Source organism: Branchiostoma floridae, chromosome 17 (genome assembly GCF_000003815.2).
Source record: "Branchiostoma floridae strain S238N-H82 chromosome 17, Bfl_VNyyK, whole genome shotgun sequence".
Lineage (NCBI taxonomy): Eukaryota > Metazoa > Chordata > Leptocardii > Amphioxiformes > Branchiostomatidae > Branchiostoma > Branchiostoma floridae.
Window position 1 is genome coordinate 13,607,551 of NC_049995.1, and position 21,080 is coordinate 13,628,630.

General features: G+C 43.0%; 3 protein-coding genes across 5 annotated transcripts; all 3 read left to right on the forward strand.

Annotated features, from left to right (window-relative positions):
* The first annotated feature begins 1,227 nt into the window (after nucleotides 1-1,227).
* Nucleotides 1,228-20,821, forward strand: LOC118404610. 2 transcript variants are annotated; one of them, XM_035803821.1, is made up of 13 exons: nucleotides 1,228-1,325; nucleotides 5,240-5,400; nucleotides 5,872-6,022; nucleotides 7,079-7,251; nucleotides 8,167-8,302; nucleotides 8,785-8,868; nucleotides 10,215-10,378; nucleotides 15,900-16,015; nucleotides 16,549-16,693; nucleotides 17,126-17,212; nucleotides 17,706-17,855; nucleotides 19,366-19,461; nucleotides 20,138-20,301. In XM_035803821.1, exons 2-13 carry the CDS (start codon nucleotides 5,266-5,268, stop codon nucleotides 20,258-20,260), a joined length of 1,560 nt encoding a protein of 519 aa, XP_035659714.1. In that variant the 5' UTR covers nucleotides 1,228-1,325; nucleotides 5,240-5,265; the 3' UTR covers nucleotides 20,261-20,301. The 2 variants fall into 2 exon arrangements, with proteins under 2 accessions (XP_035659714.1, XP_035659713.1); XM_035803820.1 differs by lacking the exon at nucleotides 1,228-1,325 and adding an exon at nucleotides 3,246-3,494 and having other exon boundaries at nucleotides 20,138-20,821.
* LOC118404611 lies at nucleotides 10,815-15,611 on the forward strand. 2 transcript variants are annotated; one of them, XM_035803822.1, is made up of 2 exons: nucleotides 10,815-10,917; nucleotides 13,614-15,551. In XM_035803822.1, exons 1-2 carry the CDS (start codon nucleotides 10,894-10,896, stop codon nucleotides 15,258-15,260), a joined length of 1,671 nt encoding a protein of 556 aa, XP_035659715.1. In that variant the 5' UTR covers nucleotides 10,815-10,893; the 3' UTR covers nucleotides 15,261-15,551. The 2 variants fall into 2 exon arrangements, with proteins under 2 accessions (XP_035659715.1, XP_035659716.1); XM_035803823.1 differs by lacking the exon at nucleotides 10,815-10,917 and having other exon boundaries at nucleotides 13,198-15,611.
* Nucleotides 10,855-14,431, forward strand: LOC118404613. Its single transcript, XM_035803824.1, has 2 exons — nucleotides 10,855-11,797; nucleotides 14,300-14,431. The coding sequence occupies exon 1, from the start codon at nucleotides 10,894-10,896 to the stop codon at nucleotides 11,725-11,727; it is 834 nt and encodes a 277-aa protein (XP_035659717.1). The 5' UTR covers nucleotides 10,855-10,893; the 3' UTR covers nucleotides 11,728-11,797; nucleotides 14,300-14,431.
* Nucleotides 20,822-21,080: the final 259 nt, after the last annotated feature.

A 21,080-nucleotide genomic window follows, 5' to 3' on the forward strand; every position in this document is an offset into this window, starting at 1 on the left:
GGGGGGGGGGGGCGACTTGAACAGGGCGGCCCCCCAGGTTCATCCGGGGGGGGGGGGGTGTTAGAAACCCAGCTAACCTTTCAAAGGCTACAGCAAGTAAATTTTATGGATGACATCCTCTGCAGACTGCAAAAATAATGAGATAGGGCGAAAAAAAAACAAGATGGGCAAAAAAAACAAGATGGCAAATTTTCAAAATAGACGTTGTAACAAGAATTGAAGTGCCAAAATATGGCATCACAGCCAACGAGGCATTTATTCCTGTATTTAACAAGTGCACCAATGTAGTTAAAGTGACACTAGTATGGTAGACTAGTATCATTAACCATGTTCGCAACTACACTTATAGCTTCCATAGTGCCACTTTTACAACTATCTATCAAGTTGCACCTCTGCAACTACAGTCAACACTACAGAGTCTCTAGTGTCAATTCTACATTCAATGATTAGGTTACAACACAATCTTTACCCATTTTCGTCTATTCGGCCTTCCCTTAAGAAGAAAAAAATTCTTTTTTCTTTTTTCTGAAATCAGGCGAAAATTAATGAGCGCGTGGATGTCATCCATAAAATTTACTTGCTGTGGCCTAAGCACCACATACGAAGACACTAGGTATCAGTATATTTTCAATATCACAAAGAAACGAGAAGAAGCCGAATGTACGCAGTAGAATACGATTTTTGAGTAGTGTAGATTCATTGTATCATGTTGTATAATTTGTTGTGACCTGTACTGAACCCAGTGGGTATGTATGTACAATAAAGGTCTTCATTCATTATCCAAGAAGAGGTTGGGTCGCAGAGATAGTAGTTTTTACTGGCTGGCGAGGGAAGCGAGCCAGTAAAAAATCCAGCCCACTACTATTTCGGCGACCCAACCTCTGCTTGGAGAATACCAGTCAGAATCTGGTACAGACAAACGCTAAGGTGGACGCTCACTGCACTTGGGGCACCGGTGCGGCACTGCAGGGTTCGTAGATTAGTCAACGAATATCAGAGATAAAGAACGAATTTTCTTCCGTTTTGTGTATTTTGTTGTTTTTCAAGTCAGACATTTTACGTATTACGCTATATCTAAATTAATAAAAAAATGCGAAAATAACAAAACAGTGCCTTAGTGAACGAACCCCGCAGTGCCGCACCGGTGCCCCAAGTGCAGTAAGACTTCACCTTTAAACCGATGGCCCTAAGTCTAAGGCGTTGAACCACTTATTTTTCAATACGTGGATGGGTCAAATGTGAAAGGTCACCAAACAGGTTTGTCACCCTTCAAGCGGCCGGTTTGCACAGACACTTAATATCTGAGGAAGATCTACATTAGCAAGGTAAGTTTCAAACATATTCAGTTATGTCTCATTCTGAAATAGTAGGCCGTTTTCCTCTTAAATAGCCTTAAGATCTTTAGAACAAACAAAATGTCTTCTTCGGTTATGATATACCCCTTTCAACGCTGTTAGAGTTCAAAGTGGAACCAGTTTGTGTTATCTTTACCCAGGCTGGCATTTTGAAGTTGGTGATATTATGGTCTTGCTTTGAATAATTAAATTGTAACGGTATGCTGAATTTGGTAAACATCATTAGGGACTTCCTGGCAGGAGGGGGTTGTGATACGTACAAAGCCAAGTGTATTTAGCCTTTTCGGCTCACTGGTCTCTAACGTAGAACGGCAGTGTTTGTGTACGGTGTGTGACAGACAATGCCAAACTAACTACACCGGTCATAAGAAGAATTTGTTGGAAGGAGCGTTTGGCCGTAAGTTAAGATGACATGTTACCCTTACCGCAGGCTGACTCTCCTACCCAAGTATCTACGCGTTTTTGCAGAATCATACTATTCATCAATCCAAAATACAGTCAGTAGTGAAGCAATAAAATCCTAGCCACGCACTGCTATGATATCAGTATTAGACATCCAAATTAGCGTGGTTTCCTGAACGTTTCTTTGCGCCCCGTGCAATTGAATTCCCTTCTGTCATGTAATAGTTCATGCTCATACGATAATGAATTTCTGGCAATGAGCCTTTTTGGAGCTTTTTGTGGCAGTTTGAATTCATAGTTATTACGGCGTAACGTGCGCCTAGGTGGGGTCTGTTATTCCACCATGTGTAAAACAACATCCGGATCCCGTTTCTGACATTTGAATCGGGTCACAGTGTATTAACCTAAGAGTTGTTGAACTGCATTTTGACTACAGGCTAAACAAATCTATTGCATGTAACCAAACTCAGGGCAAGAGCGAAGAAAACTGCAAGGTTAAAAAGTGTTAGGGTTGTAGAATATAAAGAAGATTTGGAAAACGTTCCACCTGTCGCATGCTCTCGACATTGGCTACCTACGCAGAGTAAATACAGTTTGTAAAACGTAACTTCATGCATGCATAAAGAACAAAAGACCGTTTGCTGCCCATGTGTGTTTGTTAAGCGGCGTGTATCCAGTTTCTAGGCGAGTTTTTTTTTGCGTGACAGTCTAGCGTTGCAAAGTTAATCTAGCCTATCCTACGCTATGCTGGAGGTTCAAAGCTAATGGGAAGGTGAATTATACTTCATTGTATACTGCCTTCTTCAAAATTGTGCACACAAAATGTCTCTGCACCGTTATTGCTTAACCATGCATGAAGTAAGCGCAAAATGTAGTAAGTAAAATGTTTTTTGTGAAATAACCGAGTTAGGTGACATTACGTGACATGCATTCCGATGCAGCCCATGTTGTGTGTGAGTTGTTGTTGAACAACAGGGTACAATTTAGGCCTTTAAATTGATGTAGTAGATACCATCACTGATGAATCAGAGAACACAATATGGCACGGTACATGTGATTTGAGATACAAATTGCATCAGGTAAGAAAACAAATTAAGGCAATGACACAAGAACTGTTTGCAAGCCGGGGGCATTCACCTTTGAAATATTACCCACAATTCCTGACGCTGCACAGGCGTACTCGGAAGTGTGAAAGAGCCTATGCTTGTAAACTAACTTGTATGTTGGCAACATCTGACTGATAAAAGAAAAACACAAGTGCTGAGGTATAACCGCAGACCAATCAAGCTCTCGCCAATATCTAATATATTCAAATCGACACCTCCCATACGGTTCGGGTCATGGGTCATTGCTGCGTAACTTCGTCGAGGCACATTCAAATTCGTCGTGCGGTATCTAAGCCACACCAGAAACCCTGACGACAAGAACCTACAGCACCCCTTCCTCGACACATGAGTTAATGACTACAGGACAGTCTTAGATTCGTCGGACCCTTGTGGTACCCCCCCCCCCCCCCCCCCAAGATGAACGCCATCTTACGTCACGCTGTTGGAAAATTCCACAGAAGAACGCTGACGTGTCCTTTACCTGTCTTTAACCAAATAAGGACTTGGCCCCGCCCTTGGCACACCAGCTGCTCATTAGGCAGACCAGCGAGTCCGGCGTGTGTTCTTTCTCACCTCCCCGCGGCACAACACGTCTCAGCGAGGGTTTGTGCGACAGAAAGTCTGGCTCAAGGTTTGGTTTGATTTGACTTTGTTTATTCGACGGTATACCGCCAGGGCTACCAAACTAGCTGAAGGCTATTATCAAGGGCCAGCCCTGGTAACAATACAATATACAATAACAGCTATACGTTCATAGATACATGAAGTTTATTTTTCGAACTAGTTTAAACAGACAACGCAAGATACGAATAACTTTGACTACAGAGTTGCTGAAAAGTAGTGCTAAATAACAATAATCTCATTTTAAATGTTTAGTCAAAACATACAGAAGCTGTGCTTATCATAATTCAATTTAACCTTCCGCTCATCAATGTTTAAGACAAATGCTTTACTTTAATGTCTTAAAGGAAGGAGTGAGATCTTAGGCTATCTCAAACAGTAGACAGCGTTGTGTGGTTGAACATGAAAACAAATTGGTGCATTTTTGTGAGTGTCTAATTTTGTTGTTTGAGGTAATGTCACCGACGCCCCCCTCCCCCTTTCAAAGTGACTTCTATGTTGACAGTTACAGAAAAACGTGATAGCTTGGTCTCGCTACTAATTTAACCTTTAAAATGTGCCAAGAAAGCAACATATATTAATTCACTCTGTGATGTTTCTTTGAAGTTCATTGCACAAGGGAAGTTTAAGTGTCTTAATTCTTTTGCAATCACCAATAGTAACTGTCTGCAACGCAGCATTCTTGGGCTGCGTGTAAGTCTGAGAATATGTGTACGTGTATGAATGCATCATTTGCAATATAAAACGCTTGCCACAAAGCCTGTTATTAAGGCTACATGTACAACCCGCTTTGTTGCAAATATGTGAGACTAGGTCACTCAGACTTAAGTCCACTGACATTAAAACTGCCGAGACAGGATGGCACTGATTATACAGTTCGAGTCTAGTCATGCGTAAGGCGTTGGGATGGTCTTCTTTAGATTCAATGACCCTGCAACAGACTGAGGCTTACACACGCCCCCTTTCCGAAATATGCACAACTTGTCTTATTCTCACTTCACTGTGACTCTGTGTGACTGTGTAGGTTTGTATGTGTGTGTGTGTGTCCGTGTCCGTGTGACACTGTGTGTGTGTTTGTATGTCTAGAGCTGCCTGTGTGTGTGACTGTGTTTATGATCCTGTCTGTGTTTGCACGTTAATTGATGGCTGCAAAGCGAATTGGGCAAAGGAATGAGTTTTTGTTTGTTTGTTTGAACCTTTATTTATTCATGAAAGATATGTCTGATTGTCTAATGTACAACTTCGTAGTGCTCATTTATGTTTTACATCTTATGTGGACAACTGTAAACGTAAAACTCAACAAACAACAATGAACGCCCAAGGGCACAACAGCTGGTATCAGAGAATCGTCAGAATACTTAGGCTGGATCCCGAAATGTTAAAGAGTATGTGTGTATTTTTAAGGTATGCGACAAATGTCTCCTCGGCGTGTATGGGACCATTATGCAAATCAGTTGACGCTGTGTTACTGTGTTTAATTCTTTGTCGTTGTTTCCAGCCATGACTTTGATTCCAAAGTTACTAAAATTTGAATCCCCTGGTGTCCATATTGGCAGATAATTAGATTAAACAATGACATATTCGTGCGCTAAACGGGCGTACACTGCAATCCAACATGGTACAGATGGCTTAATTTAAAAAAAAAAGTTTTTTTAATCGTTCTTATCGGGCTTTCTATTTTGTCCAGTTCTACTAAAAATTACGTCATCGTTATGTCGGTGAAAATGTTCTAATGATATGCATATTTCTGTTCAGCACAATCTTACCGAGCTACATCCAACATGGCCACACGGGGTACGGCTGTCAGACTCCCGGCGAGGGGAGGGGAGAAGTTCGCAGAGAAGGAGTTCCCGTTTACTAACCTGGTCCTCGAGGGAGGCGGAGCGAAGGGGATTGCGTACATCGGGGCTGCCAAGGTAGGTAGCTTCATGAAGACTCAAATATTCTTGATTTCAATGGCCTACGGACACTCTTATACATGTATAAGCCCTCTCACACAGATCAGAAGTCATATGCGGCGACAGGAATTCCAAGTAATATGTCAAAGGTAAAGGTCCCGTACGTCAAAGAAAAAAGTCCTCGTCTCGACCATTGTTTCGATTTGCATAACAATATTCAGAAGGGTTTTGTTATCTTTTTCGGGGACTAAACCATTGATATATTTTCTAGACTTCCTGTAGCCGCACATCTGTTCTGATCTCTGTGAGAGGACTTAGATATATTTGATTTGATTTATTCGGCTGTATAGAAAAAAATACAGCCAAATTTTCAAGAATTTGTAATGATTTTCATTACATTGAGAGACTAACTGACAATGAAATTCAGCGTTTTGTTATCAAGCAAAATCTTATATTTCAACTTATACTCTACTCCTTATCCGTTCCCAGGTCCTGGAGGACGCCGGCATCATGAAGAACATCAAAAGGTTTGGCGGCACCAGCGCAGGCGCAATAACGGCGGCCCTGCTGGCGATTGGGATGACGTCAGAGGAGATGATGACGACACTGAGTGGTGTGGACTTGTGGAAAATACTGATGGGTAAGCGGAACATGTGTCCCTCTTTTCATTCCGTTCCATTCTTTCTATGGGCCTTACGTGGTTCTTGGTCAATAATCGCGACAATAATCTACTCCTCAAGGACAAGGGGGCGGGGTGAGGGGCAGAAGATCCACGCAAGTCTCGACCTAGTTCTCGCAACTCTCGCAAGAACTAGGTCCCTCAGCTCTGTGAGCAAGATGGACTGATAACCATCGAAAATTCGGAGGACATTTAAGAAGTAGTCACTGCTTGATGAAAATTCTATTAACAGTGTAACGTTACATAGAGTCGATTCCATATTACTGAGAGGGTGTTTCTTGCCTTTTGTTCTAACAGTTTGGAAATCTTTGTAACAATCTAACTGTGATAAGTAACTGTTTAGAACTATTTACAACATCTATGTGACGTTCTAAATGTTTCTATAGTATTCAAACATGTTAGAAACATTTCTAACATCAAATACATTATTTCTGTTAGTTTCTAAACTGTTCCAACATAGATGCATCATTTGTGATCACATGTTCGAACATGGAAACAATATGATAAAACTGGGTCAGTGGGCTGGGAAGAGGGCAATTCACACATCCCTGCCAAGTGCAGGAAATTATGTCTGTCTGCCACCTTCTCACAAAAGACTCACCAGTTTATACTAAAGAAAATCTAAAAATACAAGAGCCAAACAAAGGACCAAGCTTAGCAGCTTTGTTTATGGGGTCAATAAAAGTTTTTATGGAGGGAAAAAATGACACAAAATGTTGGAACATGTTGGAACAATAACAAAAACACATAGATGTTTGAAAATTGTTCTAAATAAAGAGATAATGATATCATTACTTTCCCAAATGTTCCAACAAATATAAAAAGGTTCAAACATGTTTAAACTTTCATTTTGAAATGTTTGAACAATTTCGAACTTTAGTGACTGAAATGTTCTTTTACTCAAAATAGTTCAAACTTATTACAAATATTATTTCAAATCCATCTCGGTGACTTGGAATTGACTCTACGTGACTAATGAATCTCTTTAATGATATTGGTATTTCTAACTGTGAACAGATGGAGGTAAACATTGGATCTCCTGGCTGAATTATGCCTCCTACGCCCACAACCTCATCTACCACAAGGGCGCCAACCCGGGCAACGACTTTCTGGAGTGGTTCGGTAAAGTCATCGCGAACTCGAGAGAGGTGGTGGAGCACGGTCTGGACGGTGACATAACCTTCCTGGAGGTATGCATCAACTTAACTCTCATTCACCATTATCCGCGGGGTGACCTATATCCGTTTTTTAAACAGGACATTTAGCAATGTCAAGTCAACGGACGGTGGTTTCAAATGTCAATATTTTAAATGCTGCACTGTCCGTCAACTTGATATCCCTAAATACCCTTCATCAACCTCCAATCAACGGATATAGGTTACCCCGCGGATAAAGGTGAACTAGCGTTACATTTAACTTTCTGTTTGTACAAATGTACCTTAAGCTGATAATCTTTAGCTTCTTTTATTTCTACTAAACCACAAAATTAAAGGACATGTATTTTTTTCTCTCAACTCCTCTATTTTCCATTCATTTGCTTCCTTGTGGTCGCACACCATTGGGCAGTGAAGTGTGTATTTATGTCTTTGTACAAGTCCAGTTCGCATGTGTAGCAATCGTCGTCCTTGAAGCATGTTCGCACTTGAACATGTAAGTAAGAAACATACATTAGACACAGTCGACAACAAACCATTGTTCTCACGTCCGCAAAAATACTATGGGTCTATCTTTAGTTACATTTCCCGGCCCAGCAGCTTTTGGGAACGAAACTGACACCATATGAAAGACACCAAGCTACACAAGACGTAAAGAGAATAGTCGCAAGCATTTCTATTTTTCGTCTCCACAAACAGCCCGGCCGGTCCCCGGTTTGAAAACATGACGTTAGACTTACCGACCAAAGAAGAGTATGAGAGACATAATTTCAGACGTACCCTTATTTTGCAGCTGCACCAGGTGCTTAACCGTGAGCTGTGCATCGTGTCGTACAACGTGCAGTACGCCCGGGAGTTGTACTTCCACGTCAAGACCACACTTCTCATACATACAAAACATTAAACATTTACATACATTCCCATTAAAACGGTCATGATTTTATATTTTAGCTGCACCAGGTGCTTAAGCGTGAGCTGTGCATCGTGTCGTATAACGTGCAGTACGCCCGGGAGTTGTACTTCCACGTCAAGACCACGCCGCTCATGCGGGTACGGGAGGCAGTGCGCATGTCCATGTCCATTCCGGGTACGTAAACCTGTAGCACTAGATATATGAATAAATGCATGATTGACTGATTGATTAATTTATTGAGTTGCTGCATGTGAATGAATGTACGAATTAATCAGTGAATCATTGCATCGATGAATTGATAAATGGATAATTGAGGGGCATGGATAAACGGATGAGGAAATGAATGCATGGAAGAATGAAAGAGTGAATGAATGAATGACGTCAGCGTAGGGCTCGTTTCGTTGGGTGCTGGTCAACTTGTTTGTAATGATTTGAGATGTATTGTTCCCAATCTTTTTTGTTATTGTATTGCAAAGACGGAGTACATTGATATTTTCAACTGTATTGTTTATCATTATCTTGTGATTCAATTGTCCATGTATGTTCATGGTATTGTTTCACGGCAAAGCCTAAGATAAACACTTAGAGATCAGGATTGCAACTAAACAAAATGTTGAGAAATACAGTAATGAAATATTTCTTATTTACTCCCAAAGTGGCGTTCGAACCGTACCAGCGCGGCGGGTTCCTGCACATCGATGGAGGGTTGGTGGCTAACTACCCAATCTACTGCTTCGACGGTAGGAACTGTTAATTAAGTCGCATGCATAACCACCTTTTTTTTCGTTTCTAAGGCATTGGTGTAGGTTAGCATGCTGTTTTCCGTAAGGCGTTGGCAGGTCTTTTTTTCCCGTACACAGATCTGACCTTATGGATACGCCAATGCGCGGTTCATACTTCGCATGCGTTTGGAGATGCCTTATCTGTATGACAACGTTAAAAGCTCCTAACTTGTATTGACTAACACCTGGCTTAATACAGGTACAGGCACGTTGTGCTGATGTGTAATATTTAGCCCGTTATCTTTTAGTAATAACATGATCACCTACATTCTTTAAGTACAATCTTTATTGACACGACAAAAGTACAGCGACTTTCGTAAGGTCTACATGTATAACAACTACTTACAGTACAACTAAACACATATATATGGATATCTATAGGTATGGATACATCAACATAAAGAGTCTAGCATGTCATTTACACTATTGGTTCTACGGTATAAACAATCGTGGATATATTTGCCTACTTGGATTATCGCCTCCCAGAATGTACTTGAATTTATCTATCGAACAGAGAGTAGCAAAGTCTTTAGAGCAAGTGGAAAGTAATGTGAACAGCTCTGTGCGTGTATCATCATATCGAGAACAATCCATAACGAAGTGACGTTCTCGTCTTCGATCTCATTTGGGCAGAATGGACAAAACCTCTGGTCACGGTGAATTTTAGAATATCTTCCGGCTTCTATATTTAGTTTGTGACTACAGATTCTTATCTTTGTAATTGCTCTACGAAGTTCGAAATTGTGTACATTCGAAAGATACTTCTTTTGTCCGTATCTTTCCTTTAGCGTAGAATAAATGGAAAGTTTTTAGTTATTCTGGATAGAAGAATGCCATTCTTGAATGTATATATCCTGTAAACGGAGTCGTAATTGGTCGATTAGCATATTAACATGATACAACCTCGGGTTTGTCCATACATACCCAAAACCATTATAGTTGAGAATGTCAGTTACGTGATTTGTCCAATCGTATTCACCGGAAAGTACGACATCATATGCTTCACGTAGTAAAGAATCTTCGGGTAAGTTTGCTAGACGGTGCCAGTATTTGATTAATTAAGTGCATGCACATTTAAAAAAAAAAACTAATTTAACCTTGACAAATCTTCGGCCTCAGCCATTTTTTAAAGATTTCAAGGATGGCGCAGGTCAGAGGTCTTGCTTTCTTGATATCACACAATAATTTACAATTCAACATTCCACAATCACTTTCGAAGTAGGCAACATAATATCTACCTGTCTTCTTATTTTGAACCGCAAACAGACTTGTCTAACTGCCGGTTGTCAATGTCAAATTCCTAGGCTGGTGGCTGTCGCTGAACGATGAGAACACCTTCCGCGCAAGGTTTGACGGGAAAACGGAAGCGGAAGTCAAGACCCTCATGAGCCCCGAAAACCTGCGTGATAAGCGCTTCAGTCCTGTCCAGGGCAGCAACGGAGGGGAGAAGACACTCGGCATGATCCTGGTATGTGGAAACGATTATTTGAAAAACATTTAAGGCTCTAAGTGGCAAATGTGCAGTTTTTTTTGCACACTGGCACACCAAATCCGTGAGGTTTTTTTTCACACTTTTTCACAAAAAATCTGCCTTTACCTTCTGTCTGTACAGGGTATGTGAAACTGTTGGTTTATTTATATATAACATGAATGCAGTAACGCACAGTTTTCGTTGATCCAAAGGAAAATAGAAAAGTAGGCTTTTGAATTTTAAGTTAAGATCTAATAATAGAATTTTCATCAATCAGTGACTACTTTGTAAAGTTAAAAACACATACCTCCAAATTGTCCCTCGACGCTGTCACATGGTGATAACTCAGCATGGCATCCTCGCTTCCATGCCCATCTTAAGCTCATTCGTAGTCACTCGAAAGAAGAAGCTCCTCCCCTTTCGGTGACGCATGCGCTCTCGGCTTGCTTGATTTCTTCAGTTGTAATTTTTGCTTCATATCGGATAGTCCTATCTGTAATAGCTCTGTCACAATGAGTGACCGTAGTTCGCGTTCGCGTGATAAACGTAAGTCTCAGCGGTCACACAAAAGTGACAAACATAAGTCGCGTTCTCGGCAAGTTCAGCAAGAGGACAAGAAACGCGAGCGTGTTAAGAAGATAACGCCGCGTGAATTCAGGGCAAGTACTGCCCCGCCGGCGCCACCACGTGGTGCAAAATCCAACATGCCCGCACATGTTCGTGACCCAGCTGCCGTCCCCCCTGTTACAAGCCTGGCGGAGTTTAAGCGCCGTATGGCTGCTCTCCCGGCAGCACAGGGGAGTTCTACGCTCCATGGCAGCGAGTTTTCTCTTAGGGATTCCGAGCGGGAGCTTTCGTCCGGGCATGTTCATGAGCATGAGGAAAATTTTCCAGAAAATATGGCGGAGTTCCGTGCTATGCTAGGGGTCAACACCCTACAAGAAGATCAAAATTCTCTCCGTGCGGCCTTCGGCCTTATGACTGAAGAATTTCGGGGAGTTAAAGAAATTCTTGGCTCCATTGCGGCTTCCGTAGGCTCAAAGAGGCCTTCGGTGCCACCCTCAGAGGCGGAGTCGGTTCGTTCGAAACGGGCTCGTACGGGCGACAGCGGCGAGGAGTCGGACTTCTCCTCGGTCAGCGTTGAGTCTTTCGTGCCGCTGCAGCGTGAGCCGCCCGACCCGGATAAAGTGTGGACGGCCCGCCCGTCGGTTGTTAGTTACACCGAGCAGTACTTCGGGTTAGAGAAGCGTGAATTTGCCGATATTAAACATTGGCAGGGTAAATTCCTTCTCCCACAAATGCACCTAAAAATCTCACGGTGCCGAAGCTCGATAACGCTACGATGAAATTACTGCCGGCGGTTGACCCGATCAGAGGTAAGCATTGTATCAATGCGGACAAGCCGCTTTTCACTTTGCAGGAAAAGTTATTGTATGTACCAGCTCCGATTCTGAATCTATGGCAGATGCTTGGTGATTGTGATGGTAATCTTTCGTCGTCTGACTTGACTGTAATGAAAGATTGTGCAGCGACTGCTATTTGGCTGCTGGGTTCCGCTAATCGTTACCTTGCTGAAATGAGACGTCTGTCTTTAGCCGAGGTTTCTACCGTAGATACAGCCAAGGATTTGTTTGGGATGATTCCCGATGAGCCGTCACACTTGGTTCGTTCGGATTTAGCGTCCAAAGCGAAGGAGTTAGTGGCGGGCAAAAGGGCTTTAGTTGACTCTTTGAAGCCAAAATATGAGCAGAGGCCCCGATGGGGGAGGGGCCAGTCGGGCGCCTCGCGTTACGGTGGCCGGGGCCGCGGCTCCAATTCACGTAAATCCCGCCCCCCTCCCCGCCAGTCCGGCGGTAACAACAAGTTTTACTGGGGTGCGCAGTACTCCCGTTCCTCCGGTCAGGGCGGAGACGGGAGCTTCGGGAAGAAATCTAGCAAGTAGTTGTGTTTCTTTGTGTATGCAAGATTTAGGCCGGTGTCCGTCTGAATCACAACCTGTACCTCGCCCCTTAGTTCGAGCCCTTCCTCATGGGGGCCGTTTGAAGCATTTTTTGCCGGTTTGGCGTACTTTGACTAGCGATTCAGTAATTCTTGACATCATTAAGGGGTACAGGTTGCCATTTAAGCGGACGCCTCCAGTACAGACTAGTATTCCCTGGACTCGAGCTTTGTCTCCAGAGGAGGATTTGGCCCTGGATTTAGAAGTTGAAACCTTGTTGCAGAAAGGTGCAGTGAAAGAGGTCCCTTTCAGTTCAGATCTTTTTATTTCTCGGTTGTTCACTGTACCCAAGAAATCAGGGGGCCTTCGGCCCGTCATCAATCTCAGACCTCTGAATAGATGTTTGTTTGTACCCAAGTTCAAGATGGAGCATTTATCCTTAGTTCAAGATTTGGTGCGTCCAGGAGATTTTTTCTGTAAGATTGATCTTACTGATGCTTATTTTTCTGTTGCGATTCATTCTACCCATCAGAGGTTCTTGTCGTTTGCGTGGAAGAATCGTTTTTATTCCTTCGTTTGTATGGCGTTTGGGATTTCCACCGCGCCGAGAATTTTCTCGAAGATTTTGAAGGTCATTACTTCGCATTTGAGACGACGAGGTATTCGGTTAATTTGTTACCTTGTTGACATGCTGATTATAGCCAGTGATTATGAACGCTGTAGGCAAGACGCCAAAACAGCAACAGAATTCATTGCCCACGTGGGTTTCGTGACCAATCTGGGTAAGTCTATCTTAGAGCCAACCCAGCGTATTGTTTTCCTTGGTTCAGGTTTAGATTCTGTTACCATGTCTCTCTTTCTACCGAATGATAAGGTGATCGAGCTGAGTCGATTAGCCAATGCTGTGCTCGAGAAAGGTCGACTCACTGCACGGGAGTTAGCTCATGTTATCGGAAAGTTTCAAGCAGCCGCCGTCTCGGTGCTTCTGGCGCCACTACATTTCCGACAACTCCAACTCCTCCTTATCTCAACACTTCGGCGGACAGGGAGAGATTGGGACGCGTTAGTTCATCTGCCACAAGACGCGCAGCAAGATTTAGTCTGGTGGAGAGACAGTCTGCCGCAAAACTACGACCGTCCGATTCACTGTCCCGTAGGGGACATCGTGATCGAAAGCGATGCCTCGCAACTTGGCTGGGGAGCCTTCTCCGACGGTATAAGCACAGGTGGTCGTTGGTCGGTCAGGGAAAGGGCTCGTCACATCAATCAGTTAGAAATGATGGCAGCAACTTTCGCGGTTCAGTCTTTCTGCAAGGACAAAGTCAATTCTGCGGTTCGCATCAAGTCCGACAATTCGACGGTAGTCGCGTATATCAATCGTCGGGGCGGCACGAAGTCGTCAGTCCTAGCAGACCTTGCTCTCAACCTTTGGAGTTTCTGCGTGGAGAGAGGCCTCCTGTTGTCGGCCGTCCATGTGGCTGGCCTGGACAACGTGAGAGCAGATTTCAAGTCGAGGAACTTCAACCGTCTCACCGAATGGTCTGTGTCACCAAGTGTGTACGAGATCATTCTGCAGATATGTCCCGCCCTCCGGAATCCGAGGGCAGTGGACCTTTTCGCATCCCGTCTCAACAGGAAGCTCCGCCTGTATGTGTCCTGGGAGCCGGACCCAGAGGCGGTGGGAACGGATGCGTTCACCCTGGATTGGAACCAGTGGGAGGCTCTGTATGCATTTCCCCCGTTCATCCTTGTCGGCAGGGTGTTGACGAAAATTCGCCAAGACAAAGTGCAGAGAGTACATCTCCTGGCACCTATATGGGAGACAGCGGCCTGGTATCCCATGCTCCTCCACATGTTAGTCCAAGAGCCAGTCAGGCTGCCAACGAGTCGGTTTCTACTCACGCAACCGGTGGACGGGACACCTCACCCGCTAGGAGAGTCGCTACGTCTAGCCGTGTGGACTGTCTCAGGACTCGATACCGAGAGTCTGAAATTTCGGATGGAGTTACCAGAGTGCTCCTGGCATCCTGGAGACCGAGAACCAGTGGGTTATACTCGTCCTCCTGGCGGAGATGGTCTCGCTGGTGTGGTGGAAAAAGTCTTGATCCCATTTCGGCGCCACTGAACAAGGTACTCGACTTTCTGTATCGCCTTTTTGATAAGGGTCTACAGTACCGCACGATCAATGTTTATCGTTCTGCCATCTCTTCGACACACTTGAATGTAGAAGGTAGGCCTATAGGTGCTCACCCTTTAGTTTCTCGTTTCATGAAGGGTGTGTTCGAGTTGCGTCCACCCGTACCAAAACATGTGTTTATTTGGGATGTTTCAGTTGTCCTGAAATTCCTACGTAAGTGGGCACCGGCAAAATGTTTGAGTTTAAAGCAGTTGACTCTCAAGGTGGCCATGTTAGTAGCCTTGGTGTCTGCAGGAAGAAGCCAATCCTTAGCTTTGTTAGACACTAGTCATATGAGTTCCTCTAAGGACGGTTTGTCATTTGAAGTGTACAAACTGACAAAGACTTCTAGACCAGACAAACCCTCTCATTCTTTGTTTGTGGCTAAGTTTGAGCAGAAGGAAGTGTGTCCTGTGGTTTATTTGAAAGCGTACTTAGCTAGGACAGCATCGTTCCGTTCGGATTCTGATTCGCGTGTGTTCCGCGCATTGGTCAAACCGCACAAGGCAGTGTGCTCAGCTACGATTGCTCGTTGGCTCAAATCTGTCCTTTCAGAAGCTAGTTCAGTCACCAAAGGCTTCACCGGCCACTCTGTCAGAAGTGCTGCTACCTCTGCTGCCCGTCAATCCGGGGTATCAGTGAAGGATATAATGCTAGCAGCGAACTGGTCTAGTAGTTCGACCTTTGAAAAGTTTTACAACAAACCTTCAAATTTGTCTCATTTTGGTCATTCTGTTCTGGCCTCCGCTTCAAAGTCATGCTGAGTTATCACCATGTGACAGCGTCGAGGGACAATTGAAGTTTGGTACAAACCTTGGTGCCGGACAAATGTAATTGTCCCTCGACGTGGAACATGGTGATAACCCGGCCCAAAAGTACTGCTGCGGTACTGCAACTGGCTGTTCCCACCCCGGGATGGTCGGCCAGAACAGGTTGTGAAGAACTGAAGAAATCAAGCAAGCCGAGAGCGCATGCGTCACCGAAAGGGGAGGAGCTTCTTCTTTCGAGTGACTACGAATGAGCTTAAGATGGGCATGGAAGCGAGGATGCCATGCTGAGTTATCACCATGTTCCACGTCGAGGGACAATTACATTTGTCCGGCACCAAGGTTTGTACCAAACTTCAATTTTCGATGGCTGTCAGTCCATCTTGATCACGGAGTGACCTAGTTCTCGCGAGAGTTAGGAGAACTAGGTCGAGACTTGCCTGGATCTTTTGTCCCTCACCCTCATAAGGTCAATCTGTGAAGTTCTGTCAAGATGGACTGATAGTCATAGAAAATTTGGAGGTACGCGTGTATACCTTTATCAAACATTAGTCACTGATGGATGAAAATTCTATTAATTGCGTACATACGAGACTCGTGAATCTCTTCAAGTTCAGATATCCCTTTAAACCCCAGTTCTCGAAAGACACGGACCCTACTCCACACGAGGTGGAGCTTGAGGAACGGCTAGCCAGGCTGGAAGAGGAGGATCCCACCGCGATGAAGATCCGCCCGACAACCAAACTGGCAAGGTACGTGTAGTGAGTTTTGTGGCTCTGATAAATATTTGTTTGTTTGTCTGTTTGAGCCTTAATTTATTCAGGACTAACTAAATATCTAATACCAGCTTAAATATAACAAGAAACAGTCGTGCTTTCAAGTACCAGAATTTCCAACCTAGGATTGATGTGTAAAAAAAAATTGAATTTTCCCAGAACTATCGTAGAGTGGAATTTGTTATCACCAAGCACAACAAGAGCTGCATCTTTGTTGGATAGTTTTTAAAGAGCATTTAGAGATAATGTGCAAAAGCTACGTGTCGTTCAGTGTAATATAAAGCCAGGTTAAATATAGTCCAAACCAAGAAACATTTTTTAAAAAGTTGAATACGTTTTGTCCTACTAGCAAAGATTTGTTACGGAAGGCCGGCTGTCCTATGTTGTTGTCGGTTGCTGGTGCTGAAATCGTCTGCTTGAACATTCTTTACATTCTTTGACATTGAAGTCGCACCAAGAGTGTTATAACAACTTAAATGACTGCAATATTATCTCACGGTTATATGAAGCTCCTTCGAAGAAGCCCAGGCCGCGCGAAAGGAGTTCAACAGCGAGGAGCAGAAGAGGTTTGCTGGGTACAGGAAAGGGCTCGTCAGGATCGAGCGGGTTTACCAGGAATCAACTCCGGACACTCTGGAGGAAAACTTCATGAAGGTAAGATTAAGACTTTCTCTCTCCCTAAGGAAAATTTTGGCCTTGGCTGTTTATCAACGTGTTTTAGGCGTTATGTTGGGCTTTCTGTTAGTACTGTTTTCTTCAGTGTCGGTGGACTAAACTGAACCTCGGTCCAACTGGCGAGTTTAAAACTGCAAATATTCATAGTAACATTATCTCACCTGATTATAGCAACGCACTAGAAATGTATGCTTTTCGTGCTTGGCAGATAGAATCGTATAACGTGTCTTTTATAATCTAGATCTGTTTCGTAGTTCACTGCATGTACACACGTAGCGGAAATATTGATTGCATCACCAAAAATCTTCTTGCTTTTACTAAGACACTGCATTCTCTGGTGCCGAAAGTTTGGTAGAATAGGGTCATCGTTATATACTAAAAGTTAAAGATCGTAAAATGTTTACATTTAAGGAATTCAAAGAAGATGAGTTCAAACCGTGGGGGTGGAGCAGGGCCGAGGCATTTGCTGCGTACTTCCCACAGGTGGAGCGTGGAAAGGTAGGTGTAAAAAGTTACGTGTTTATTGTATGTCAAGATAACTGTTGACTATAGGTGATTATTGAATACTTTGGTGGCTAGTGCGGTGAGAATGAGATACACATTTAATCTTTTATTTTTTTTTTTGCAAAATAAATAGTGTGCTCGTAGGGCATAACTGCTAGGTGTTTGCCTAAAAGGTTCTTGGATCAAATCCTGTTATACTACTGTTCCTTTTTGCCCTTGAAAAAGGAATCTTAAACGAATTTTGCTATATACGATTTGGTGCAAAAAGAGTTGAGGGAGGGGGGGGGTCTACTGAGGCGATTTACTCCGCCTTCCACTACCATTTCCTAGATACAATTTCCTCAGGCATGTCTGGAATTTTTCCACGCATGCGTAGTAGTATCATCTGAGTATTCCCAGGGAATTTGTTTTAATGACTTTTTTTATTCTGTTTATTACTTTTATGAAAAGGGACGACGTTTGTCATGATTTCCTTTTTTGTACATAGGAGCCCACTGACGCTGTTGTGAAGCACATGAGGGACAACTGGCTCGTTCTGGAAGCGAAGACCCTTCTTCTAGGGGAGAAGAAAGTGGAGACCACCACGGAGTACTACGGATCTTTGTTGGATTTCATGGGGAAGAACGAACCTTTTGAGGTACGTAATAAAGTATGGTGGAGAAGGCTAGTGCAGCGAATTGTCATAATGCCCAACGACCCACTAGAAGGTTCATTGAAAGGTGAGGTGAGGGGAATAAAGTATAAAACGAACTCCTGTGATTCTTCCAAAACATACAATTCCAAAGTTTGCTTTAGTGTTTTATGGAGTAAACGGTCTTACAATTAGACCGATTTTAATTCTTGGCTGCTGGCGTCTGTTGATTTTACCACCAGAAGGAAAAGCTATATCATATCCGACCTCGTCTTCTTGTCGGCTCTCGTGCATTCTCGCGCTGTGTTCTCGCGGGAACACCTTTAAAAAATGGCCGCCACGAATAGAAATGGTCCTCGCAATACATCGCGTACAGAGTTGGGACTTCTTCTTGCCAAACGTCTTTCACTTGACGTTGACGAAATCTTTGAGTCACATGCGAAGAAGTGGTCAAAAGAACTCTCCTCGAAGAAAATCTGAAAAAGGCCTACCACTCGCTTTAGTTGTCTAGAATAGACCCTTGACCAAGTTCTACTCTTGCCTGCCGTTTATGAAATTTCCCCACATCTTCTCTAGGGCTAAAAGGACTGTCAATCTTCCCTGGCGCCAGGTGGTGCGTCCATGAGACCAATGCTTTAAACATTCAAGTACCCCCCCCCCCCATCGCTTAAGTGTAAAGTTAGATAGAGACCACATGACGTATTGTAATACTGTAATATGAATGAATGAATGAAGACCTTTATTGTACAGTTTTGCCCAACCGAGCTAAGTACACGTACAGGTCACAACAAGTCAAGATATATACATATAAAAGTATCACAAATCTAGTCTAACACAAAAGTTCGGCTTCTTCGCGCTTCTTGGTAATGGTGAAAATGTAGGATTGTATGGGTTTCGCTATGGTCGGTTTGTCAAATCGCGTGAGAAATATAAACTTGTCAGTGCTACTCATGTGTCTAAAATGAGGGAATCTACTTTCTATATAACTAAATAGAGTATTTCTATCATTGACATACATATCGCAATCAACTGTGAAGTGCACTTCATCTTCTACCATGTTTGAGGTACAAAATTGGCAGACTCTTTGTTCTAGAGGAGTGCGGTTGTGCATTCCAGATTCAATTCGCAGTCGGTGGTAACTGATTCTTAGTTTAGCAATGGTAGTTCTGTGCCGAATGTTTGTAATTTTCAAATACTGCTCTTCATTGTATGTGGATTTTAGTAATCTGTACGTTCGGAGTTTGTTTTTCGCTCCTAAACCTTTATTATCATTATGACTGTTGATTAGAAAATTCTGGAAATAAATATCCTTCAGTCGTTGGTGGATAGCAGAAATTAGGTGGGATGCGTTTGGATCTGTTGACTCATGGGCTTGCCAAACAAAAGGGTAACCACACTCCTCCAAAGTTTTGCGAACACCAGATGCCCAACATTTAGTACCTGATGAATCTAAATCAAGCTGACATAGGAGAGCGTGTAATATGGTAACAGTACTGTGTTTTTGTTTCACTACCAGGAGGAAGACGTGAAGCGAACCGTCGGTATTGACATTGACTACGTGGGTACCATGGACTTCGACATGGCGAATGAGGATATGAACTTCCTCATGGATGTAAGCAACAATCTTCTTAGTTTACCTGCTTTTGTGTGCTAAAGTCGATTGAATGAATTTGTATTGGACAATCCTGACCTTATCTTAGTATACAAAATCATTTATTCGTATAAAATTTTGCGTGTTTTAAAAAGTGTTTGTTTGTGTGTGTTGTGTGAGTGCGTATGCGAGCGTGTGATTGTGTGTGTGTGTGTGTGTGTGTGTACGCGGAATGTATGTATGTTTGTGTATGTGTGTGTGTGTGTATACGCGATGTGTGTGTGTGTGTCTGTGTGTGTGAATTTGAATTTTCTGATTGCAAACGTTGCGTGTGCTTTTTGCCTACACAAGATTAGACATTAGTACTTTAGTTGATAAATGAAGGCGATGGAATTTTTTTATAAAAAAAACACAACTCTGATGTTTTTGATGTCTTGTTGAAATCATTTCAAGTTGAATACAATCCTGACCTGTTTGGTTACACTTTTCTAATACAGTAGAAGTCGTTTAATTGCACGGCTTATTTGCCAGCGTATTTGTGCAGCTATACGGCTGGTGCAACAATACGAAGTTACCTAGCTGGATCGAAAAATAAGAAGTTATCTAGGTTTGGGATATGGGCATTTATTGTTTTATGTGCGTTAATCCGTTGTGCAATTAACTGGCTTATACTGTACTATCTCTGTCTGCCATACAGCAAGGCGCGGCTGCTGCCGTAGCGTTCCTACGTGAATACGAGCCTCCAGCAGAAGGTGCGGCTACTCATCATGAGTCTCACAAGGAAGAGTCTGACAAGGAAGTGTCTGAAAATGAATACTGATAGCTTCTACACAGAATGGACCGATCCCAAAACCCCGCCCCCTGATCGATTATGGTTCTATTTCGAACACCTCCGTCAAAAATAGCCATTTCTGTTCCACCGGGCAGTTTTTGACGGAGGTGTTCGAAATAGAATAGGGGGCTCTATCTGTTCGATATCGAATTCGATAGGGTTGGTTCATTTCTGCAACATCCACAAGATCATTTTTCTGCAGTTTGCATTGCAATTTTTCAAAAACCCATCATAATGCTCATGCTTTGCTGAAATTTAAGAGGGAGCGGCCTAAATGTTTCAAATTGTGTTTAGGTTGGTGGTTCCTGCATAAGGAATTAGTAAGATCACTTTAGGTAAAATTCTGCTTTAAAAATAGATTTAGTAGATTCTAATCACAAACTTGGCCGCATTATGATAGTATGATAACGTAATGTTATACGTCATACTGGCAAATTGTGGAAGAGAGCATTCACTAAACGTCAAACGTCAACGCTGTGTGTGTCCTGAATATTGAGTAGCAGAAGGTGGTTGACCTTCAAAAGAGGAATAAAGCTTACCGGCTTACAAGATTTATCTGTCTTTCCTTTCTATCTAGACTGAAATCGTAAAACGAGTGCTATGTATAGTCAATAAAAGAATTAAGGCTTACGTCTGAGTATCGATTCTTTATCAATATATTATTTACATCTCTAAACCCTCATTCATTTGACAATGCTGATGCGTAAACAAAACATTTATAATATTTGTAGATTTATGTGTGAGTGAGATTTATGTAAGAATTGTTCATCGACAGACCTTCCCGTGGGAATAACGTTACGATTTCCTT